This window comes from Pseudogymnoascus destructans (genome assembly GCF_001641265.1).
Source record: "Pseudogymnoascus destructans isolate 20631-21 unplaced genomic scaffold scaffold_5, whole genome shotgun sequence".
Lineage (NCBI taxonomy): Eukaryota > Fungi > Ascomycota > Leotiomycetes > Thelebolales > Thelebolaceae > Pseudogymnoascus > Pseudogymnoascus destructans.
In genome coordinates this window covers 259,610-283,291 of record NW_020167524.1, presented here as the reverse complement: position 1 = coordinate 283,291, position 23,682 = coordinate 259,610, and the positions used below count along the sequence as shown (strand labels likewise).

The following is a 23,682-nucleotide window of genomic DNA, read 5'->3' as shown; positions in this document are numbered from 1 at the left end:
GGTAATTCATACTGCTTTTGCATGTATGTTGTGGAGGAAAGAGGGAAACTGCTCTTGGGCAATGCAGGGTCATGGGATTGGATAAGATGTCGAAGGGAGGAGTCGCCATATTTTCTCTTGCAGAGTTTAAGCTCGGCCGATAAAAGGCGGGGAGGAGCTGTCTTTATCACGTCCATAAATAAGTGAAGGATGAGAAGTTTACACCTTTAAAGCTGTTCATCACACGCTATCATCCCAAGCATTGCGCACGTTGCCCAAACATGGAGCATGCGTCGTCCAACAAGTGTAACGCTCAAGCTCGCTTGCAGGTCAAACATGGCACAAGAGGTCGATTATGATCGCGATTGCTCCAACCAATGCTTACCAGTTCTGTTCGTCTTCGACAAGTGCGACGTCGTACCATCTGTCTCGCTGGAAATTTGTGGGACTGGAGAAAATGAGTTTAGTGTAACGGGTGTTCAGTACCACAGTCTATAAAGCGATCGAACCCTCCCTGGAGGCCCTCCCACTAACGCATATAAAGTGCCCTTGCCCCGTTCTCCCGCAGTAAACCTAGCATACACTTGCAGCGATCCAAAAACTGTCCCGCACCACAGCTCCAGCAAGCTGCCGCCATTTCAACGATGAAGCCCTCCCGCTCTATGTCCCTCCTCTTCTCTCTTCTCAGCCAGCCCCATAGTAAACTCAGCAGTTAACGCCTGCCAAGTGTTTGGGCGCTTGTGTTTTCCAGATTTACCTTGTTGTGAAAGGCGCCTGCCAAGTGTTTGAGCGCTTGTGTTTTCCAGATTTACCTTGTTGTGAAGGGCTTCAATGCGAGGTGATTCCCTTCCATACTGGTCATCTAAAGCATTGTGTCGCTAATATAGGTGTGGATTTGTAGAAGAGAAGATGCATTGAGGTAGAAAATTATTAGGATGCTGGAGGCAGCGGGGAGGTTCAGTCGTTTTATGGAGTTCTCTTCGAGAGTTTAACCTCTACCAGTTAAATCAAGGGGAATAGGAGGTTGATTTCTGCTATTATGCCTTTTGGTCAATAAAAATGACAATCTAGCTCTCAGCGGCCTTACTACATGTATGAACACGCCTTCTCACCCCTCTACCGCCCCACTAGCCTATCCATAACAAGGTCGTGTATCTAGGTAGCATAGCAAGACAGACTAGGCCGTTCCATGAATGATCCAACTCACATGAAGCGCCGTCCTTGCTTCCTCGCCCTCCCTTTCCTTGCCTTAACCCCTTGCCCTAACCCCTAGCCACAACACCAAAAAACAACATAATGCGCACGCATTTACAGTAAGGGATCAATGCAGTATAAGTTAGTGTCTTATAAATAACTAGGTCATGTAGTTGTGATCTCGATCCAAGAGCTGATTTGCGTTGTAGTTACACCAATTGTGACGCGTAGTGTATCACTCTTAAGACACAGGGACGGGGACAATTGGGCCTTTGGGTAGTACAGATAACGACCTTCAGAGTCAACGCAGCTGCTCTAGGCACTCTGAAACCGTAGGTGCTTCGCGCCAGGGTATATAAACCCCCCCAAGCCCCCTAAATGTAAACCAGTAGCACCTCTCATATTTTATCAAGTACTCATCTATCTACCTCTAATTTAGTCAACATACACCTAGCCCCTTCGCCGACATGAAACTATCAATCGCCCTTCCAGCCCTCTTTGCTGCTCTAGCAACAGCGACCCCTCTCAATAATATAGCAGTGATGGAAGACACGCTAGAAACTTGCCTGCCAAAATACGCTCAATGCACTGCTAAGCTTCACGCCCCTTGCTGCGCCGGGCTTAAATGCACATGGGTATGTTCCTTCCCTATAAACTAATACTACTTTTAATTATCGATTGACACACAATAATTGACGTTCTTTTTCCGACTTAGGATTGGAGTTCACGTGCTTGTGTCTAAGGGGTATGGAAGGCTGGTTGAGGGTCCTTGAGTCGTCGTATGGAGTTCTCTGACTAGAGTTTAAGCTCGGCCGGCGAAAGGAGAGGGTCCGGTCTCTAATTACTATGCCATTTGCTTATATGGGGATCAATCTCCATTGAATAGAGACCTGTTAGATCCATTGCCATCATTTCCAAGACTAAAATACGTATTACCACATCACCTATCTATTTCACACTTCCCAATATCAAATCCCCATCAGCCTTTGGTTTCTTCAATACCCTCTTCATACACCCAAAATACGTCGAGCTGGCCGGCATCAGCATCGCGCCCGCCTGCGCGATAAACAGCCACACTGGAATCCAATCCGTGTCCGACTCAATCTTATTCCTCGCCACAATCAGCTCCGTCCAAAGAATCAATGGCCATCCAACCAACAGCGCTGCCGCCGCGCCCACTGTGATCAAGGGGAATTTCCCCAAGTACCACGGCACCTTGTCCATCTCTTCCTTGGTGTACTTGGCCATCTTTACCGGCAGGTAAATGGACAAATAGAGACAGTTCAAGGCAAAGAGCGAGTCCGAGATCTGCCACACGAGGATGAACTTATGCCACCCCGGGCTCAGTGTCCTCCACCCGAAGAAAAAGAACTGGTACACCCCATACCCCTCCTGCTGGTTCGTCGCCCAACTAATCCACGCCGCCACCGTATTCAGAATAATCACACCCCCAGTACCAAGACCCAGCAGGATGCCCATGGCCAAGTTCCCCGAGGTCACGCCGCCGAGGTAGGTGAAGACGAAGAGGAGGTTAAAGTGTACGGGCAGCAGGGAGAGGGCGTGCAGCTGATGGCCCTGAATGGCATTCAGCCACATGATCTGGGTATACCAGTTGTAGGCGAGGAAACCAAAGTTGCTGGGACAGTTGTTGCCGAGGCCAGAGAAGAATTGGGCGGGGGCGAGCATGAAGCTGGTGTAGAGGAGCCAGCGGTTGAGGGGGCTGAAGCCGTTGACGATGGTGACGGTTGACATCGTTGCTGGTGATTGCAGCGGAAATAGAGATGATGCCAAAATATCCCAACAGCGACTCGACCTCAGTAACTGAAGCCTATTTGGGGCGGAGTTGGCGCTATATACTCAAACTGAAGAGACAGTGTAGCAAGGCTGGCAGATTAAGCGACGACGAATATTGGAGCCATGCAGGGAGGGGATGAAAAACAATAGCGCATCACGTCCTACTTTTTGCTGCTGAACAAGGCTTCAGCCTCGAATGGCGTCGGCCATATGAGTCTTTATTATCCTCGAATGGCGTCGGTCATATGAGTCTTTATTATCGACGGCTGGGGTACTGTAGAATTCGAGTATCCGCGCGCCAAGCCTCTCCTCCCTCCTCGTGTTAACCGCCAGACATAACCAAACCGCTTGCGTAATGGTGTAGATTGTCGTGCATATCGTCGTACTCTAGTGTTGGCTGTTTCCGGATTTTATTTAGATTTAGATTTTACAATCCGTCAATTCCGTCAATTCCGGCAATTCCGTCAGTAGAGTAATGCGAGTCCCGAGTACTACGGGATAGTCGTACCTTGGTACTCTAGTAACTTATCTAGTTGACGCGCGGGAGTCGGCAGGCGGCAGAGGGGAAGGACGGAGTCCGTAAGTTGCGGTGTGTACTCCATATATCTATCCTCCAGTACTTCGCCCACTACTTCACTACTTGACCACTTCATTCGCTCTTCGTTGGTCCTTTGCAAGGCGGCTGGCCGCCCAGTTGTTCTTCGCCCAGCCTTCTCCCCCATCCCCGCAACCGCCGCCCATCCCCCCCAACCGCCCGCTTGATTCGCTCCCGTCGACCCTGACACACCACTAACTTAGGCCACTACGCCAGTGATGTGGATGCCCGATCTGAAGCTAAGCCAAGTCACACCTACAACGACGACTCCAACTCAACTTCATCCTTCCTCCATCAACACACAAACAACACTACCACCACTGCTACACAGAAACATACAATCACGACAAACCAGCTACAGCTTCACCGACCGCTCATCCACCACCTCGCCAGCTCCATCACCGCCCACCAAACAGCCCATGCGCACCACAACTGCCCCAACCCGCTCCGCCTAAGCGCCTACCCGTCCCTCCACACCCGGCCTCTCGACCGATGCCACACCCCCCACCAACATAATGCCATCATCCCTCGCCGCCGACGCCGCCACCGAGCCCAGCGAGCGTCCCTCTGAGCGCCGCGCCCGCGAAAAACGCGAACGCGACCCCAACAAGCCCAAGAAACCTCGCTCCTCCAAGCCCCGACGTATCGATCCGGAGACGGGACTGCCGGTGCGTCGACGCAAGCGCGAGAAGGAGAAGGAGAAGGAGAGGGAGGGCGAGATGAATGTTGGGTCCGAGCCCAGTGCGTCGATGGCGGATCTGGTGCCCGAGCTGTCGAGGACGGCGTTGGCGCCGGGGGCGAGCAGGGAGACCTTGCCGCCGTATCCGAGTTTGAGTAAGGCGCATAGCAAGGATGCGGTGTATAGCAGGGTTGATCTGAATAAACCGGATGTGTATACGCCTGAGCCGACGGATATTGAGGCGCACAAGGCCAGGGGCTCGCAGGAGAGTTTGAAGGCGAAGGGCGCGAGAGGGTCGCAGGAGAGTCTGAAGAGGCAGGGGCCGCTTACACCGCCAGATACGGAGTTATCGGCGCAGAGGAAGAGTAGTACGTCGACGCCCGCAAGGGCAGCGAAGATCAGAGAGGAAGAGGCAAAAGGGTCGAGGCCCAGCTCACGAGGGTCGGAGAGGTCGTGGTTTGGACGCCCGAAGGTTATGAGGGATGATCGGTCGAAGGTATCTACGAAGTCGAAGGACTCGAGAGGCACGGCGAGGAAGTCGTCGAGGCCTAGGGTTGATGTCGTGGAGGCCGTGGAAGATGAATATCTCAGCGACGAGGGACAGTCAAGGTCGGGATTCGATTCCAACGCAACGTCTATTGCTCCGAAACGCACACAACCTCAGCAAGTCGCAGCGGGATTCGGACGACGACCACCAGGTCTAGATACCGACTCAGGACAGAGCAACCGCGAGTCTGCATCCCCACGCACACCCACAGCAACACCCAAATTCGACGCCCACGACCCCAAGAACTTCGCACGCGACTTCAGACCCACACCCTCGCCATTCGTGAATTTCGACGTGCCCGGCGGGGGACAACAACAATCCAACTTCAACTCACCCCTCCCCCCACCCCCGCCCCCACCACCCGTCGTCCCCATCAACATCCCCCGCGTCGACTACTTGATGCAAAACGGCGGCCTCTCCCGCCCCGTCCCCAAAGTCCTCCTCGCCGTAACCCCCTCCTACAACACCACCCCTTACCTTGGCCGCGCCTCCGCCCCCGCCCCTCCCGACATCGAAAAGGTCTTCGGCCCTTTCTACAGCCTCCTCGACCAGTACGAGACAGTGCTCGACAAAAACGGCTCTGTGGCTGTCGCAACAGGCTACCGCTCCATCGCGCGCAAACTCCTCGATCGCCTCGAAAACGTCTTCGCGCGCGAACTCTCCGCCGAGGGATGCACGTGCATAATGTGCAGCTCCGACCCCGACGCGCGCCTCTACCACGCCCGCGCCCTAGGCTGGGGCGACGTGCTCGAATGGGTCAGCGGCCGGCGCAGTCTCCCCCCCTACCCCGCCTTCGATTTCGGCGCCACGACAACCGGGCTGGGTCTCCCCTCCCCCCTAACAGACGATGGTCGTCCTTCCTCACCCCAGAAAATCGACCCCGACATCGCCGAGGAGTTCCGCGAACACTATCTGCGACAGAGCAAGAAAACCAAAGCAGTAGTGGATAAATGGCTCTCCGCCACCCCGGGCACCGCCGCCCCTCCACCCCCAGACATCGACGACGACACGCTCTCCTTCACCGTCCTGACCCACCTCCCCACTCCCTCCCGCCCCATCTTTTCCGCCCTCCTCGCTGGCTCCGCCACCGCAACCACGACTCGCGCCCCCACCCCAGCGCCAAAAGTCCGCTCCGAATTCATCGCCAAGACAACCCTCGCAATCCAGCGCCTCTACCGCCTCCCCACCGCACCGCGCGATCCAGAAGCTGCGATTTACCTCCTCCATAACCCTTCCTTACACCACCTCCTCACCACGCTGTCGCTCATCAATATTGCGGAGTGGGAAATTCTGATTTCGGGGCGCTTTGACGGGTTTCTCTGGTCCGGCGCGGATCTAGACGCCGCTGCGACGTCCTCTCCTTTTTCTGATCCAAATTTCCCCTCCCCGCCCTCCCGCGGCCCGACACCCTCCTCTGCTGCCCCGCCATCCCGCGGTCCCACGCCAGCGGGGCGGTACCCATTCTCCCCCCCTCCTCTCAGGAACGCATTCGACACCTCCCCCCCGTCTTCCCGCAACCCAACACCATCAGCCTTCCCACCACCAAGTATCCCCGGTACCCCCTTCCAAGGCGGTAGACACCCCGTCTCAAGCGACGAAGACGCCGAGATCGCCGTGCTGGCTGAGATAGAACGCGATATCTACGCTGGCATGGAAGCCCTGGAAGACGCATTCGAAGCTCTCCACCGCAAGGCGGAGGTAGTGCGACAAGCGCTCCGTCAGCGCGGTGCTGGTTTAGCAATGGCTGCGCAATCTCGTCGCGGCGGGGCCGGGATAGGAGTCCGCGCCGCTACGCCGGGAGGAGAGAGTGCGGCTGGTGGTTGGGGTGGGGCAAATGGAGGAGGGGGGTGGCAGGAGGAGGAAAGCGAGAGTGGGAGCGAGTGGGCGGAGGAGGAGATCGCGCCGGATGATAGTGCGAGTAATATCTCGAGTTCGAGGCATAGGAGGCCGAAGAGGAGGAATGAGAGGAGGACGCCGGCTTTGGTGGAGGAGGAGGACGAGGGTTGAGATGTGCACGACACGACGCGGTCTGGGTTGTTGGGGATTGATTGTGGGTTGGCTTATACTCGCTCCTCAGTTTTGCGCTTACTTTTGCTTTTGCTGAGTATACGAATTTGCACGACGCGGTGTCAGGGTGTTTTTGCTTTTGCTCGGAAATTTGCTTTGCTTTGCCTTTACTCACAGCCATCTTCAGGCTATTTTGCTGGTCTATCATTGTCTTTTGAGCATTTTACGATGTGGTATATGTCGATCTGGATAGGCTGGAAAGATGCATTAGGAGGGGATTACAATACAGTGTGAGGGATGGAGTTACAGTATTTACGAGTACCAAGATGGATGTATGATGATGGCTGATGGATGGGGGGATGGATGGATGGCGGGATGGTGGGATGAAGAGGTGTGACTGTACTCTAGTATACGAGAATCAGATCGATGATTGATAGAGGAATGCACCTACCTTTGCACTTTCCCTGCTCCCCACTCCCCCAGTGATCCCGTGACCTGTTCTATCAATCTCTTCGCTCCCTTCCACTCCTGGAACGGCCGGAATAAAGAACAGTCGCCAGCACCGCCTACTACCACAACGGAAATCCCACACGAATATCCCACACACCAATAACGCGTACCTGCGTAAACAAACAAACAAACCCTAGCCCTCACACACACACACAATTACCCACACTCACCTAAATTCACCAAAACCCCCCAAATCTCACAAAACACGGTAAAAATCCACACCCCAGAAATTCGGATCACGTGAAACTGAGTTTACCCCTATTCATACATATGACATCTCTCCCCTTGTCAGGCAAACAAAGGACACAGAAGCAATTTCACGGGTTATGGTATTATATAGATCACATCACAAAGAAGGAAGAATGAGATACCAATTTAAAGTTTTCAATTGCTGAACTATGCCTGGTGCGCCTGTATGCTCCTCCCGTTAATTATCCCATGGCTTTATCGAAAATGGAAGAGAAAGTCGAATGAATGGTGCGTCGGTATCGTCGAGTGGTACTGTTGTTTGTAATATGCTCCTGTATGCCGTAGAATGTGTATTATGGCCAGGATTGTTGAAAGGAAATGAAATCAAGTGAAGTCACAAAGGAAATCGAATGAATGGTGCGTCGGTATCGTCGAGTGGCACTGTTTGTAATATGTTCCTGGTGGAAATGGAATTCGTGGTTTCGTGATGGTGTTCTGGATGCTGCTTTGATGCATGATGCGCAGGATGTTGGATCAGATCTGAAAGCCGACGAAAATTGAATATTGCAGTATCGTGGCATCAAAGAGTCGTATTCTCGTGAGTCGTGATCACAATGCTCCTATATCTTGAAATCGTGCCAGAATCCCAGCCGTGCTGTAGATGCGTCATGAAAGCTTCAGAAGAAATCTCATGCAACTATCCACAAAATTAGCCCAAATCCGAACACCACACAATCACACAAAAAACTCACCTCAATCCAAGTTTCCCGGCGTCCACGCGCGCCTGTTCCTGGCGGATCTGCCACCACCATTGCAGCAGCCCGGGCCACAGTCGCAGTACCAGCATCCCCAGGCAAAGCAAGCCGGCTCGGCACCAGCCTCAAAGCCATGATCAAAGTAGCGGAAGTTGGGATCGCCACCACCACCACCCCACACAACTGGTAACCACCAGCGATTCTCCCTGGACCAATCCGCCCACGACTGTTCGGACTCCTCGGGCTCTCCAGTGGCGAGTGCGACCAGGCCCGCGATGCGCAGGGGGCCTCCGTCGCGGGTCACGGGGCGTCCATCGGGCCAGGCGAGTGTGTTTCCTTCGAGCATGGAGAGGGCGAGCTCGCGGTGGAAGGCCTTCTCGGCTTCGGTGGCTTCTTCTTCGGCTGCGGCCGGGTCGGGAGCCGATGCGATGGTGTGAGCGGAGAAGGCCGATGCGGCGGCGTCGGATGCATCAGCGGCCTCGCGGTTGGACGCGAACCGATTCAAGACGTGGAGAGCCGCCATTTGGCGGGCGACATCGGCGGCGTTCGTGCGGCGGGTGGAGGCGGACGGGCGGGGGTGAGCCGGGCTCGGGGTTCGGGGAGGTGGTGGAGGATAAGGGGTGCAAGGGGCGGCGGAGGGAGAAGGGGTGCAGGCAGTTGGGGGAGTTGGTGCTGGTGGAGTTGGTGCTGGGGGAGTTGGTGCTGGGGGAGTTGGTGCTGGGCGCTGGGGGACTGGGACCGTGGCTGGGGGTGGTGCTGAGAACGGGTTGAAGGAGAGGCGGCGGATGATGTCCCAGGAGGACGGTGCCTCCCACCCAGATGGCGGAGGGGGTGCTGGGGTGGCGGCGGCGGCGGCGAGAGGCCGGAGGGGAATGCCGGTGTTGGCGTGAGGAGGGTATGGAGGGTTGTAGGCCGGCATGTCTGGGAGAGGTGTTAGCTGGTGGAAACTGGAGGGAGACGGAAAGAGAGGGGACTGTTGTGACGAACAACGGAGTAGAAAAGGATTGGTGATAGTAACGGTGCGGTGTTGTGAACCGCACCGTGATGGTGGAGGAGGAGAGGGAGGTGAGGAACGGTGAGGGGGAAGAGGAAAAGCGACGGAGTAGAAAAAGTTTGGTGAGAGGAACGATGGAGTTGGGAAGAGAGCAAGGGAGGAAGAGGAAGTTGTTGACAGTAGCGGTGCGGTGCGGTGTTGAGCACCGCACAGCAACGGAGGCAGGAAAAAGGGCTGTGAGTAACGGTGTTCTCACCGTTCCTGAGAACTGAAATTTCATTCTCCGTCACGGTGGCAGCGATAACACTGCACCGTGACGGAGAATCCCACAATGCAAGGACAGGAACGGGGAAGGGGGAAAACAAGAAGAGTACCGGTGAATGGGCAGCGACAGGACAGAACAAGAACTGTGAGGCAGGGGTGCTTGGTATATAGAAAGGGGTCAAAGAAAGATGGAACAATAAAAAATAAAACGTACCGGTAATGCTCAGATAGCCTTGGACATCGATGATGATATCCTCTTCGTCGGCCATGGCGGGCAGTCGCTGTCGGTCTTTCGAAATGTGGCCGTCGGTGTTTGTGGGCGGTCATCGCCGGGCGGGCGACTAAGCAGTCGTTATATACTAAACGTACAAAGGTACATGACTTCCCGATTAGGCAATATCGAGGCCCAAATCCTCTGAGAACGTCTTAGCGCCTAGCGCCTAGCGAAGCGAATATAGAGATACTAAGATTCTCCTCCTCCTAGCCAATGAGCGTCAAGAATCAGGACTCGGACTCGGGCGAATGCTTCATCTCATAGGTGAAAGGGGCCCCTAGCGTTGATTTGGCTAAGCGCACTGTTATTGTATATCAGTTCACCTTAAGAGGGAGACTTCTTGTTTTCTTTCTCTCTCCTCTCTTCCTTCTTTCTTCCTCATTTTTCTCTCCATATCTTCAACGCCTTCAAGGGGTCGTCATTCTGTGACTTTGAAAGCGTTACTTTCTTCATATCCTCCTTCTGATTGAGGAGGTTTGCTATTCCACTATCAAAAGGTTTGTTGCCATTCTCATATGAAGCCATCTCGATCTTGACGAAAAGTATAAACACGCGTTCCATAACATGATGGACACACAGAAGACATCCTCGAGGTGGATACGCTATTGACAGTATGAGATTTGGCTTTGTACTTACTTCCTTTGATCATAGACCTCCAACAAACCTGTGGAAACCTGACCTACAGTGTATGTATTCCAATCTTTGTTTTGCTGCCATTATTCACGTTTCAATCTACCATCCTCACCTTTTCATTCCTATCTCCAACTTCACAGATCGATGACCTGGTGGATAATTGGTTCCGCCAGGTCCCATCAGCTGGGTCTCTACAAAGAGCCCACCACAATGTTTCCCTCCCACCACCTTCTCACCACCCCACCATCTCACCTTTTCATCCTCTCTCCACATTCATCAACCCACCAAACTGACATCCCCTGAGCAGACACAATCCGCAACAATGTCTGCAGACGTTGCTGCTGCCGTCCTGCCTAACGGCAAGGAAAAGGGCAACGAGGAGGAGGTTCGTAGCCCCTTCGACCCCAACCTCCCAGAGGATCCCCGCCACTCCCAGTGGATCAAGCAGAGCGGCCATGCCACCCGTGTCGCATACAACTATGCGGCTTACAACATGACTGAGGCTGAGCGTCGCGCCGCTGAAGGCGAAGGCCCTATTCTCGCTCCTGGCGATGTTCTCCAGGATGAGGGCTGGGCCAACAACGCCACCGTGTATGAGTGGTGTGATGAGTATGGTGATGTCGGCCCAGCTCACCCTGTTCTTGAGAAGCAACTATTCGGATCTGACGTTCATGTTACTACTGGCATCGATTTCTCAGGGTATGTTTCTTGCTCCTCCATTACCATTCCATTCTAATCTTTCGCAGTGTTACCTCCATCAACGTTGTCCAGGAGGGAACCGTTCGTATCAAGCCTGTTCTCAGCTTCGATGATGCCGGACTCCACCCCGTCATGCTTGCCAATGTTCGTCTGGCTGGCTATACCGTTCCCACACCGGTTCAGTGCTACACATTGCCCGCCATCTTCCAGGGTCATGATATTGTCGCCTGTGCCCAAACTGGTAAGTCTTCCCCCATTCCTACAACCATCACACACAATCTAACAATCTCTCCCAGGCTCCGGCAAGACTGGTGCCTTCTTGATCCCCACCCTGTCCAAACTCATGGGCAAAGCCAAGAAGTTGTGTGCACCACGCCCCAACCCGGCGACTTTCGTCCCAGATCCCCGAAACTTTACTCGTGCCGAGCCACTCATGCTCATCGTTTGTCCCAACCGTGAGCTTGCCGTGCAGATCTTCAACGAGGCTCGTCGTTTCTGCTACCGCTCGATGCTTCGTCCATGTGTTGTGTATGGTGGTGGCCCCCGCCGCGACCAGCTCAACCAGATCGCCAAGGGCTGCGATGTTCTCATTGGAACTCCAGGTCGTCTCGTTGATTTCATCACCAATGAGCCAGAGCGTCTCTCTCTGTGCCGCCTCAAGTACATGATCGTCGATGAGGCCGACGAGATGCTCAGCTCCGACTGGGAAGATGAGTTCAAGGTCATCATGAACGGCGGTGGTAAGTCCTTCTCCAGTCCCCAGATCGATCTCTAGATCCATCCCCCAACTAACACCTTCTCAGACCAGGAGGATGGCAACATCACCTACATGATGTTCTCCGCGACCTTCCCCAAGGCTGCCCGCGACCTTGCAAAGGAGCACCTTGCCAACGACTTTGTCCGCATCCGCGTCGGCCGTGCTGGATCCACATCCACCAACATCGAGCAAAACGTCATCTACGTCGAGCCATCCGCCAAGCGCCAGGCTCTCCTCGACTTGTTGTACTCGCGTCCCCCCGCCCGTACCATCGTGTTCGTCAACAGCAAGCGTAGCGCTGACGAGCTCGACGACTACCTGTACAACATCGGTATGCCCTCCACGTCAATCCACTCTGATCGCACCCAGCGCGAGCGTGAGGATGCCATTCGTTCTTTCCGCATCGGTGCCGTTGGCATCCTCGTCGCGACCGGAGTCTCCGCTCGTGGTCTCGATATCAAGAACGTGATGCACGTCATCAACTTCGATCTTCCCAACGCCAACTTTGGCGGTATTGAGGAGTACACCCACCGTATTGGTAAGCTCCCTCCCCTCCCCCATTCCTCTCAACCCCAAACTAACCCCACCTCCCAGGTCGCACCGCTCGCATCGGCAACCGCGGCCTCGCCACCTCCTTCTACTGCGACCGCAACGAGGACCTGGCTCTCGACCTCGTCAAGACACTCAGCGAGACCAACCAGCCCATCCCGGACTTCCTGCAGGCCTTCGTCCCCGAGGGCGGCGCCGCCGAGCTGCAGTTCGAGGTTGACTCCGACTTTGGCGGCGACGATGCTGAGGAGGCTGCCGCCCCCGTGGCTGATAAGATCATTGACGTCCTCGCCGACAACGTCAGCAAGAACCTTGTCATGAACACCCCCACCGTGCCGCGCTTCCTTCCAGGCATGAAGCCACGTAACCCTAACGCTCAGCCAGAGCAGAAGGTCGTTGCTCCTGCGGCCCTCGCCGTCCTCGAGCCAGTCAACCCCAATGTGCCGCGCGTTAGCGGTAGTGACATCAAGGGTAAGGGTAAGGAGATCGAGGTCCCCATCCCAACCGTCACCGTGACTGCCCCCAGCGTCGCCGCCGATAAGGATGACGGCTGGTAAGCACCTCGCCTCGCCCTCCGCCCACCAGCACTCAATTCCTCAATCTGCTCGTCGGCCGCCGCGAATGAAACTTGTACGATACCAATGATGCACCTTGCGATTGGGGGTTTAGATGAGATATATGATGGCTGGTGCCCCGACTTGTTCTTTCTTCCTTGTCTTTCTCGCTCTCTTCCTCGTTTTCCTCCTGTGGGGGCAGTCAGGCTTCTTGCTCGGATAGTTTCGCTGGATAGGTCACCGCCGCGCAGGGAAGGTGTTATCTGGGAATGCCCACTTCTCGGATGGTCTGGATAGACGGGAGATCGGGAGGGTGTATGCTTTGTGGTGCTGTTTCTTTGTGGGTGGGGAGGGGGGAGAGGGTGGGTTTAGCTAGGTTGGTATGAGGGGGAATTAAAGAGCTGTTCTGCAATAATACCCGTTGCATTTATTTGTGGTTGTGATTCATATGCTTTTGTGACTTGCTCGTTTGATATTGAGATGTATTATGGTGGATGTGACGGCGTCTCGCCGTCCATCGTGGGGTTGTTCTTGCCTTTCTTGTTGTTGCTCGGTTGTTGGGCCATCCGCATACAGACCAGACCTCTCACTCGACCCTATACTACTCGGTGTTCCACTCGCTTCGCTCGTAGGTGGTGACAGCAAGTTGTGCGTACGATAGCAAGATGTGCGTACACCGCTACTTTGATATATAGAGAAAATAATAGTATTATTCATAACGTAGTATCTACAATGCCTCGCAATAACGATCCTAGTAGGACTGCTCGCCTTAATGAGGCCTAACAGTTCTTCTTAAAACAACCAAGTACATATACAGCCAACTTGAGCGTGGGGTCCTTGCCAACCGATCTATGATACTACGGGCATCGGAAGCAAGCACAAAAGAAAGAGGTGTTTGAGGAATTCTTTCTCACATATAACGTTGATGAGACTGGCTATATGATTGGGTGTTATAAGTCTACGGCTGTTATTGTACCAATCGGTGTAAAGCAGTGAACTGCTGATAATCTTAAGAATCGGCTCTCTGTTACTGTAATTGGGACATCATTATCCCTAGCAAACTTCATATAGATTCATGGTATAATGATGACCTTGAGTCAAATGCCCTCATTATTGTAAATGAGAGCGGGTATTCAAACGACGACATTGCAATCTAATGCCTTATGCATTTTATCCAACTATCTGCGGAGCATATGGGACCAGATGATACTCGCCTTTATTACTCGACGGCTATGACTCTCATAAAACAGAGCGCTTTCTTACATTAGCAGAAGAGCATAACATTGTTATTTGCTGCCTTCCTCTCATACAACACATCTATTACAACCTCTTGATGTAGCGGTTTTTAAGCAGTGCAAAACTTTCATCAAAAGGCACTTGATCAAGCAGCGTAGCTACGACTATGAGTCGTACGTTCCTTTCAGACCTCCCGTAAATCCGACGGCAATCTCTAACTGTCCGCACAATTCAATCTAGTTAGAGAAATGCAGGACTATATATAATCCTCCACTTGTAATTGACAAGATACAAGAGACTCGGAATTAGACACCTGATTATGAGCCATTTGCTTCGTACAATATTATCTCAACACCGAAAACAACTATGCGAAGTGTGCAAGCAGCGGTTGAACATTGGCAGAAGAGAGTAGAGGAAGCTTTCTCATCGCCTTTAAGAGAAGGGTTTTGATCATTTGCACGTGGAACTACAGTTGTTCTACACTAGGCAGAGCTCTATAAGACTAAGCTAAATATTATTACTTTACGTGTAGTAGAGCAGAAGGCAGCAAGGGCAAGGGCACGGAAATCACTACTGAAAGGAGGGCAGTTATATGCATCAGATGCACGAAAAATGAAGGAAGCAAAGTTGCAAGCAAAAGCAGACGCAAGAGCAGCAAGGGAATCGGACCAAGTAGTAAAGCAGCTACAAGCGCAAGCACGTAAAATTGAAATTAAAAAGCGTAAGGTTGAGAAGAAGCGGGTAGCAGAGCGGAAGAAGGAAGGGTAGAAATCAAAAGTGATAATTTTACGGTATAGTAAGGATCAAAGTGATAGTAGTAGCGATAGTGGCAGTAGCGATAGTGATAGTAGTTCTATTGATTTTATGTTTTAATTATATAGTTATATAGTTGCTATATAAGGCGTCTTTTTCTTCGTTTTATGTGTCGCACATCTTGCTGTCGCCACTTACGAGCGAAGCGGGTGGGTGGAGCATCGAGCACTCTCCATCCACAACACCTTCCATACCATCTCCCGTCGCCGTCAGTTGCAACAGGTTTACAAAATACTACTCGGCAACTTTCGAGTTACTCATCAGCCCGACTACAAACATAAATTCTGAAAGTCTGAATTTAGCGACGTACAACATGAGACGTATCATCATAAGCAAGAAATACCACATATAATTTAAGCTTATAACATCCCTATCGACCCGCCCCTGATTCGAGCCATAGCTTTATCCAGCTAGGCAGGGATTAGGCAACGATACCCTAAAACCATTCGTGGGTCTATATAATCTAACAGATACGTGCATAGATCAGCTTCTACGAACAGCAGTATGAGTGAATACTCCAGTCCCGGAGAATTAATCGTTGGTTCTTGCTCAGAAAACCACGCCTGGGATTCAACTTCGGAGGTCCTTCCGCCAAATAAACATCGACACCGACAGACTCCGCAAGCTCACAGCTATTCTCAGCGGTGCAACAGACGATCGTCGCATCCGTTCAATACGGGTCCTGGAATTTCGCTATATTACTGATCGGATGGCTCCTGCACAGCATAGTGAGCTGAGAGAGCAGGAACAGCTGGCAAATGAGTCACTTTCCGGGAGTATGCGTGTTCTATTTGGTCTACTCAATCTTACTCTCCTTTCTTAAGTTATAAGGATAGGGTTGCATTTTTGATAACGCTAGAGTTATAGTATAAGTCACAGGTCTGATTCATAGGTGCGCTAATGATTAACATGAAAGCCTAACAAAGCTTGTTTACATATATATTCTACCTAACCTATTTTACTCCTCCTCGACTCCTCAACTCTCTAACACACCCCAACTGTCCACCACCACCACCACGATGTCGAGCCCACGAAAAACTTGGACTGATCTGTTTCCTAATCTCAACCTTACCTCATCAATCTCTCGACAATGAATTTGTCAAAATCACTTCGGGGTACATTGCGAAAACGGTTCCCTCACTGGGGTAGCGTCTCAAACAAAGCAATTCGGGCCAACTTCACTATCAGAATGGACTCAACATACGACTACTACAGCCTGAGTAAAATTGATGAAGACCCTGACGACTTGTTTAAGCAAACCCACGGCCTCTTCGAGGAGGTTCAGGAGGTGATGGAGAATCTCACCCCAGCTCAAGCAGACGCCTACGAAAAGGACAGCGTCGATTCTATGGTTTCGATGATCTTTGGATCGAATTTCATCGAAAAGGCAGGATCTGAGCACAATATTACCTTGAAAATATGCGAGAAGATCTTTTTTGGGCTTTCTGTGCCATCTGAAATCCCAGATCGCGACCCAGAGTACCTCGCAACACGCAACCACCTCATCCAGCAAGGACTCGATGCGAGTTATAGTGCTGTTATCCGCAGTAGGAGAGAGACCATCCAGCATGCCAAGGCGTCAAGTACATCGTCATCCACATGGTCGGTTTCAATGAACCACTTACCGAAAACACACATGGCATTCTCTGCGACGGCGTCGATTTGGAAGAAGGTGACAAGTCCTCGACATACGCTGGCATGTACCGTAAGGTAATGGTATCCGCTGGTTTCAACGGCTTTGTCTCGCCAGCGAGCATCCCCTCAGCAATGCGCAATCTCGTGCAAGATTTCAACCGTGATATCACCAAGGCTGAGCAGGAAGGAGCCCTCGACCCATTCTCACTCGCTGCAAAATACTGCCATAAGTTCGTTAACATCCACCCTTTCGTCGATGGCAATGGCCGTATGTGCCGACTTCTCCTGAATGCGGTCCTACTCAAATATGCCGGCATCGTCATTCCTCTTGGCGAAGAAGAACCTAGCCGCACTGCATACCTTGAGGTTGCGACTAGGGCGTCAGAGATGGAAAGTTTAGGAGTGGATGACGATGAGCAAAGTGTAAAGCCAGCATGGTCAGGGCTGTCATCACTGCTTATCAAGGAAGCATGCACTCGCTTCAAGACGTTCAGAGAAAGACTCCGCGCAGCAGCTTGAGTGTGAGGAGGAGAAAAACGGTTATACTTGGTTTAGAATCGAGCTAATGAAGGCTAAAGTTGCTCGGAAGGTCCCTTTTTGCAGAATGGACCCGGTCGACTTCGAGATGCGGAGTTGCTTGGAAGGTCCCTTTTTGTACAGAGGCTCGGTGAATCGATCTGGCGTTTACTAGCGGGGATTTTACAAGGACAGAAGCTGGAGTTATAGTTGCTCGGAAAGCACCTAGGCTCCTCGTCATCTCGCCCTCAAAGGCCTCCTAAATAGAAAGTAATATATCGAACTATAAATTCATATACTATTTTGACTAGGAGCGAAAGAGGAATATGATAGCCTTGGAGAGCAGCATTCCCTCTGGGTTTAGTGAGGAAGTCGCTGAGACTTGGGGATTTAGTTTGGATGCAGTGAATTCGTTTGAGGGGGGAAATATAACATTCAATGAGGGGAATATGACTGTCAATGAGTTATAGTAACGTAGCGTATGGGATAACCATGCACTTACGAACTCGATATGACGCTAGGAAATAGTAAGGGCACCAATAGAAGAATGGCATAAAAAACAGGCCGTATCCCACATTTCCACAACGATTTTCGGGTGGGGATAAAACGACACAACCGTCGCTGTCGTAAGGGGCACTGAGAAAAGTACGGGACAGGATAGGAACTTCCTACTGTCTATCAGAAAGGGGGGCAAGAACAATTACTGAATGGGATAAGATAGGTTCCAGTGGCTGGCATGCTTTCACACAAGAGTTGGGTAATAACGCCCGAAAATAGGTAGGGGGATAATAGAACGACAATAGGATGAAACTTCTACCTACCAAAAGACAAGACATTAAATAGGGACCAAGAAGAGGTACGGGATAAGATAGGGTCTTGCACACTTACACACGGGAGTTATATAATAACACACCGGGAAATATGTAAGTGCGATAATGGAATGAAAATCCTACCCAACCAAAAGACAAAATATTGCATAAGGGCCAATAACCCCAGCGCCTGTCCCATCCCACTCTCAAACAACCAAACCAGATAGAATGTATACGGAACGGATCAGTGAACAGTTATTAAGTATGTAGTATTCGCATGTATCAAGCACTACCTTCTCCCCACCCAATCCATCTCTCTATGGTATTTGATCCCGTCTTCTCGCTGTTATACAGTACCGCACAAAAAAATGCTCTCTCTGCTCTACGAGAAAAGGTATCTAACACATTATCCGCCCACTCATTCATACATGCTGTTGCTGTGGTCCACTAGTTCTTTCTCTGCGCCGGATTAAGGAAAATGGAAGGAAGGAAATTGTGGAGACGTCGTGTCGTTGTGTTGTTTGGGGAGATGGCTAGCCAGCTACCAGGACCCATAATCTGTTTATTGTTATTAGTCTTTGCTCGTTTGCGAGGGTTGTCGAAGCAGCCAGCACCACAAGAGCTGTCTGGGCGAAGGTATGTGAGGAAAAGGAGAAAGGGGTAAGAGAAACTCACAAAAAGAAAACCATCAACACCCCAAACATCTGCGCCACCAACCACCGATTCCCACTCACCCTCCCCCAATACTTCAACAGCTCCCTCTGCGCCCCCTCCACATTATCCACCACATCCTCCGTATTCGCATCGATCCTCTGAATCATCTCGCTCTGCTCACTCACCATCCCCGCCAACTGTCCAAATATCCCTCCCAGCTCCGAAATCGTCCGCTCGATCGCCTCAATCGCTTCCCCGCGCTGCTGGATGTACGCGTGCTGAGGCTGCGCTTCTTCCATCATGAGGAGCTGTTGGTCGCCGACGGGGTTGAGGGTTAGGAGGTCTTGCGACGCGCCGCCGGCGGTGGCGGGGTTGTAGGATGGTGCGGGGGAGCCGCGCGCCGGTGTGGAGTAGAGGGGGGACGCGGATTGCCCCTCCGTCGGTAGCGCATGTGAGGATACCGCTGACACGAAATTCTCGGTCCTCGATCGCGAGGCGCGGATATTCTGGGTGCGGAGTTCCAGGACGTCTTTGAAGTTCGCCGAGACGTCGGTTAGTTTCCCTTGTAGGAGGAATACGACGTTTTTGGCGTGCTCGGTTTGTTGGGGCGCGGCGGACGGGTTCTGGACGCGGGTGAGGGTTTGGAGGGAGGAGATTTGGGTGTTCAGCGAGGAGAGGTCTTGTTTGATTATGTAGGTTAGCTCGTTGATTTCGAGGGGGCGGTCGTCGAAGAGGGTTTTGCGCTTTGCGACTGCAGGGTGTTAATTGGGGGTTCTTTTCTCTTGCGTCTTGGACGGGGGGAAGGGGGGGGACGCACGCTGCGCGAGTTTCTCAAGCTTCGCCATCGTCCCCGAGATCCCACGCCCGATCTCCGCCGCACGCCGCGCAAACTCCGACCGCCTTGGTTTTTCAGCGGTGGCAGACGCATTATCTGCTTTCTGGGCGTTGCTGAGCAGCGACTGCCGCTGCGCGCCTATCTTGTTCGAGCGCCGCTGCTTCTGGACCTGAGTGAGGACCGAGTGGAATTCCGACGTGCGGTCTTGGATGGAGGTGGAGACGGCCATGGTGAGGTGAGGTGAGGTGAGGTGAGGTGAGGTGAGGTGAGGTGAGGTGAGGTGAGGTGAGGTGAGGTGAGGTGAGGTGAGGTGAGGTGAGGTGAGGTGAGGTGAGGTGAGGTGAGGTGAGGTGAGGTGAGGTGAGGTGAGGTGGAGGAGGGAGGCGTGTGGAGTGTGGTGGCCGAGGCGAGGTTAGGATCGTGGCCTCAATGGCGTCGTGGCCTCTGGCCGCCCGGCGAGTGATTGGCCGGTAATGTGTGACGGCAGCGCGGAGGGATGGTTGATAGCTGCTACTAGGACTTTTGGTGTTCTTTGTCGATCCTCAGTAATGTGCGTGATTTGCCCCTTCTTTTCCTTCTTTTCTTGCGATTATGGCGATAGCTCTCCCGTATCTCTTTGAAGGCGGGTGTAAATTTGGCCTGTGGCGATCTCTCCACCTTATCCCCCTAACGTAGGTCATGGCGTAAGTCGTCTAATGGCGTAAATCGCGTAGTTCACCCCACCACCACCTAGTTGATCTCGTATACCCAACCATAACTCAACAATGGTCCGTCAAAAAAGTGTACGTGCTGCGGAACTTGAAGTTCTAGTCGCCAAGGCAGTTTTAGGCATCTAGTCCAAGAAGTACAAGTCCCTATACGCAGCTGCAAAAGCTCTTGGAATTTGTAGGGACACTGTGAAGAAACGACTGAACGGAGACAAAAGAAGTGATAGTAGGATGGTTTAATGCGTACAAGGACCTTGTGACCCGTCTCGAAATCAAAGAACACAACGTGTATAACATAGATAAGACACCGGCTTTTCAATTAGAACTATAGGATGTACTCGAATCATTGTTAATTCCACGCTCTATACACGCCATCAAGCACACCAAGGCCGTTAAGAATGGGTGTCTGTAGTTAAATGCATCTATATAGACGGCACAGCCATCAACCCTCTTATTATATTCAAAGGTCTTGACGTTCTGTAAAGCTAGATTCTACAGGATGTTATTGATAAATGGCACTTCTCTATAAACAAGAAAGGATGGACAAGCAATCTACATAGAGTTGAATGGTTAAAACGCGTATTCAAGCTAGCAACACGTACAAAGGCAGATAGAGGACAACGCCTTCTTATTTGTAATGGCTATAATAGCCATATAAGTGGAAACTTTATATCACACTACATACAGAATCGCATCTTGCTCCTTATACTGCTACTACACACTTTGCATGTGTTATAGCCACTTGATGTTGCAGTCTTTAGACCATTGAAAAAACACCTTATAACCATATGTCATACTGACATTTGTTGCACTCAGTTTGCTATCAAACTCAATAGCAAACTTAGAAATCTCCTCCTCAAAACTACAAGTCACTATACATATTTCGGCTTATCACACCAACAACAAGAGCAATACTACTCAATGATTGCTACAGACCTCTATGATTAATTACACGTCATCGCTCCTTAGTTACTGGGCCGATATTACCACATAGCATATCTCTACAACCCTCTATGATTCATTACATGACATCACTCATACTACCACATGACATATCTCTACCAACTAGAGGCCTAGGAGCATGAACGATAGCTCTAAAAGCTCCTACGAACCTCTATGATTCATTACATGTCATCGCTCTTTAGTTACCCACAAGATTGGTTATGTTATGACATAATTTGTCTATGACATAATTTGTCTATAGGGGTACTCTGACCTTGGACCTCCTTTTACTTCCTATAGGCTACGAACCTAAGAGATGGTTCTATGGGATTCTCTTACGTCGACTACAGTTACCAAGCCTGGTAAGTCATGGAAAGTCTTGGAAAATGAGAGAACTACATTCCTTTAGCATAAATAGGATTGCCCTTTCCTTAAGAAAGGGCAAGCAGACAATACAGTAAATCGACTATCACATACTTCCACGTCTTTTCCAAGCTTCCAAGCATTGATCTTGTTACTCCTTGTTTCTGAAAAGTCAGTGAGGTGCTAACCTCTGACTTATCCCTGAGTTCTCAGACTCAACATTTGTTACAACTTGTCTAAACCACTCCACTACATCATACACTTGATTGCTGCATTGTGGAATAGTTGTCATACTGACATTCGTTGCACTCAGTTTGCTATCAAACTCAAGAGCAAACTTAGAAATCTCCTCCTCAAACCTACAAGTCACCATACATATCTTGGCTTATTGTAATGGTGGGTGCACCAGATGTGAGAATCTAGCCACCCAAGGAAGGGATGATTTTACTAAGACAACACACTGTCTTAGGAAACAGAGCCAAAGGGTTGTAGCTTAGACTATTCCACAACGCAGCAATCAGGTGTGTGATGTAGTGAAGTGGTTCAGACAAGTTGCAACAAATGTTGAGTCTGGGAACTCAGGGGTAAGTCAGAGGTTAACACCTCACTGACTTTTCAGAAACAAGGAGTAACAAGATCAATGCTTGGAAGCTTGGAAAAGACGTGGAAGTATGTGATAGTCGATTTACTGTATTGTCTGCTTGCCCTTTCTTAAGGAAAGGGCAATCCTATTTATGCTAAAGGAGTGTAGTTCTCTCATTTTCCAAGACTTTCCATGACTTACCAGGCTTGGTAACTGTAGTCGACGTAAGAGAATCCCATAGAACCATCTCTTAGGTTCGTAGCCTATAGGAAGTAAAAGGAGGTCCAAGGTCAGAGTACCCCTATAGACAAATTATGTCATAGACAAATTATGTCATAGACAAATTATGTCATAACTTAACCAATCTTGTGGGTAACTAAAGAGCGATGACATGTAATGAATCATAGAGGTTCGTAGGAGCTTTTAGAGCTATCGTTCATGCTCCTAGGCCTCTAGTTGGTAGAGATATGTCATGTGGTAGTATGAGTGATGTCATGTAATGAATCATAGAGGGTTGTAGAGATATGCTATGTGGTAATATCGGCCCAGTAACTAAGGAGCGATGACGTGTAATGAATCATAGATGGTTGTAGCAATCGTTGAGTAGTATTGCTCTTGTTGTTGGTGTGATAAGCCAAAATATGTATAGTGACTTGTAGGTTTGAGGAGGAGATTTCCAAGTTTGCTTCTTGAGTTTGATAGCAAACTGAGTGCAACGAATGTCAGTATGACACTTATCACACCAACAACAGAAGCAATACTACTCAATGATTGCTGCAAACTCTTCTACTACATCTGTTTATGCTACATACATCACGGCATATCATTTGGACACTCATTGAACAAGTTATTAAGAAAATCTCCTCCTTAAGGGGGTGGGCCAATACTACCACATGGCATATCTCTACCAACTAGAGGCCTAGGAACATGAACGATAGCTCTAGAAGCTTCTACAACCCTCTATGATTCATTACACGTCATCGCTCCTTAGTTACCCACAAGATTGGTTAAGTTATGACATAATTTGTCTATAGGTACTCTGACCTTGGACCTCCTTTTCACTTCCTATAGGCTAGGAACCCAAGAGATGGTTCTATGGGATTCTCTTACGTTCACTACATGATTAGCAAGCTAGTTGTGGGTCGCACTTGATTTCTAATACATTTACCAAGCCTGGTTAGTCATGGAAAGTCATGGAAAATGAGAGAACTACACTCCTTTGGCATAAATAGGATTGCCCTTTCCTTAAGAAAGGGCAAGCAGACAATACAGTAAATCGACTAGCACATACTTCTACGTCTTTTCCAAGCTTCCAAGCATTGATCTTGTTATTCTCTGTTTTTGAAAAGTCAGTGAGGTGCTAACCTCTGACTTACCCCTGAGTTCTCAGACTCAACATTTGTTGCAACTTGTCTAAACCACTTCACCACATCATACACCTGATTGCTGCGTTGTGGAATAGTCTAAGCTACAACCCTTTGGCTCTGTTTCCTAAGACAGTGTGTTGTCTTAGTAAATTCATCCCTTCCTTGGGTGGCTAGATTCTCATATCTGGTGCACCCACCATTACAATAGTCTAGGCTACAACCCTTTGGCTCTGTTTCCTAAGACAGTGT

The 23,682-nt window shown here is 50.7% G+C and overlaps 7 protein-coding genes across 7 annotated transcripts; 4 read left to right on the top strand and 3 right to left on the bottom strand.

Annotated features, from left to right (window-relative positions):
- Positions 1 to 1,986: 1,986 nt before the first annotated feature.
- VC83_02375 (uncharacterized protein) lies at positions 1,987 to 3,558 on the bottom strand. The gene has a single exon (XM_024466041.1). It carries the CDS (start codon positions 2,923 to 2,925, stop codon positions 2,122 to 2,124), a length of 804 nt encoding a protein of 267 aa, XP_024326419.1. The 5' UTR covers positions 2,926 to 3,558; the 3' UTR covers positions 1,987 to 2,121.
- Positions 3,559 to 3,930: 372 nt separating this feature from the next.
- VC83_02374 (uncharacterized protein) lies at positions 3,931 to 7,665 on the top strand. Its single transcript, XM_024466040.1, has one exon. It carries the CDS (start codon positions 4,078 to 4,080, stop codon positions 6,793 to 6,795), a length of 2,718 nt encoding a protein of 905 aa, XP_024326420.1. The 5' UTR covers positions 3,931 to 4,077; the 3' UTR covers positions 6,796 to 7,665.
- A 582-nt stretch (positions 7,666 to 8,247) lies between these two features.
- VC83_02373 (uncharacterized protein) lies at positions 8,248 to 10,044 on the bottom strand (the record flags this gene model as incomplete). The annotated part of the gene is made up of 2 exons (XM_024466039.1): positions 9,722 to 10,044; positions 8,248 to 9,170 (listed from the first exon to the last, which is right to left on the bottom strand). Exons 1-2 carry the CDS (start codon positions 9,774 to 9,776, stop codon positions 8,248 to 8,250), a joined length of 978 nt encoding a protein of 325 aa, XP_024326417.1. The 5' UTR covers positions 9,777 to 10,044.
- VC83_02372 (uncharacterized protein) lies at positions 10,021 to 13,519 on the top strand. Its single transcript, XM_024466038.1, has 5 exons — positions 10,021 to 11,113; positions 11,161 to 11,354; positions 11,410 to 11,853; positions 11,917 to 12,408; positions 12,465 to 13,519. Exons 1-5 carry the CDS (start codon positions 10,737 to 10,739, stop codon positions 12,974 to 12,976), a joined length of 2,019 nt encoding a protein of 672 aa, XP_024326418.1. The 5' UTR covers positions 10,021 to 10,736; the 3' UTR covers positions 12,977 to 13,519.
- Positions 13,520 to 14,821: 1,302 nt separating this feature from the next.
- VC83_02371 (uncharacterized protein) lies at positions 14,822 to 15,889 on the top strand (the record flags this gene model as incomplete). Its single annotated transcript, XM_024466037.1, has 3 exons — positions 14,822 to 14,973; positions 15,638 to 15,798; positions 15,882 to 15,889. The coding sequence occupies 3 exons, from the start codon at positions 14,822 to 14,824 to the stop codon at positions 15,887 to 15,889; spliced, it is 321 nt and encodes a 106-aa protein (XP_024326415.1).
- A 322-nt stretch (positions 15,890 to 16,211) lies between these two features.
- On the top strand, positions 16,212 to 17,176 carry VC83_02370 (uncharacterized protein; the record flags this gene model as incomplete). Its single annotated transcript, XM_024466036.1, has 2 exons — positions 16,212 to 16,605; positions 16,695 to 17,176. 2 exons carry the CDS (start codon positions 16,212 to 16,214, stop codon positions 17,174 to 17,176), a joined length of 876 nt encoding a protein of 291 aa, XP_024326416.1.
- A 1,054-nt stretch (positions 17,177 to 18,230) lies between these two features.
- Positions 18,231 to 19,724, bottom strand: SED5 (cis-Golgi t-SNARE syntaxin). Its single transcript, XM_024466035.1, has 3 exons — positions 19,454 to 19,724; positions 18,658 to 19,387; positions 18,231 to 18,540 (listed from the first exon to the last, which is right to left on the bottom strand). The coding sequence occupies exons 1-3, from the start codon at positions 19,698 to 19,700 to the stop codon at positions 18,516 to 18,518; spliced, it is 1,002 nt and encodes a 333-aa protein (XP_024326185.1). The 5' UTR covers positions 19,701 to 19,724; the 3' UTR covers positions 18,231 to 18,515.
- Positions 19,725 to 23,682: the final 3,958 nt, after the last annotated feature.

Bases quoted from the DNA above. Each gene is read 5' to 3' on its own strand.
- VC83_02375 (XM_024466041.1), bottom strand. From the start codon at position 2,925: ATGTCAACCGTCACCATCGTCAACGGCTTCAGCCCCCTCAACCGCTGG.
- VC83_02374 (XM_024466040.1), top strand. From the start codon at position 4,078: ATGCCATCATCCCTCGCCGCCGACGCCGCCACCGAGCCCAGCGAGCGT.
- VC83_02372 (XM_024466038.1), top strand. From the start codon at position 10,737: ATGTCTGCAGACGTTGCTGCTGCCGTCCTGCCTAACGGCAAGGAAAAG. The intron at 11,114-11,160 runs GTATGTTTCTTG...AATCTTTCGCAG, and splicing joins ACTGGCATCGATTTCTCAGG to TGTTACCTCCATCAACGTTG. The intron at 12,409-12,464 runs GTAAGCTCCCTC...CCCACCTCCCAG, and splicing joins GGAGTACACCCACCGTATTG to GTCGCACCGCTCGCATCGGC.
- SED5 (XM_024466035.1), bottom strand. From the start codon at position 19,700: ATGGCCGTCTCCACCTCCATCCAAGACCGCACGTCGGAATTCCACTCG. The intron at 19,388-19,453 runs GTGCGTCCCCCC...AACACCCTGCAG, and splicing joins GCTTGAGAAACTCGCGCAGC to TCGCAAAGCGCAAAACCCTC. The intron at 18,541-18,657 runs GTGAGTTTCTCT...AACAATAAACAG, and splicing joins GTGTTGATGGTTTTCTTTTT to ATTATGGGTCCTGGTAGCTG.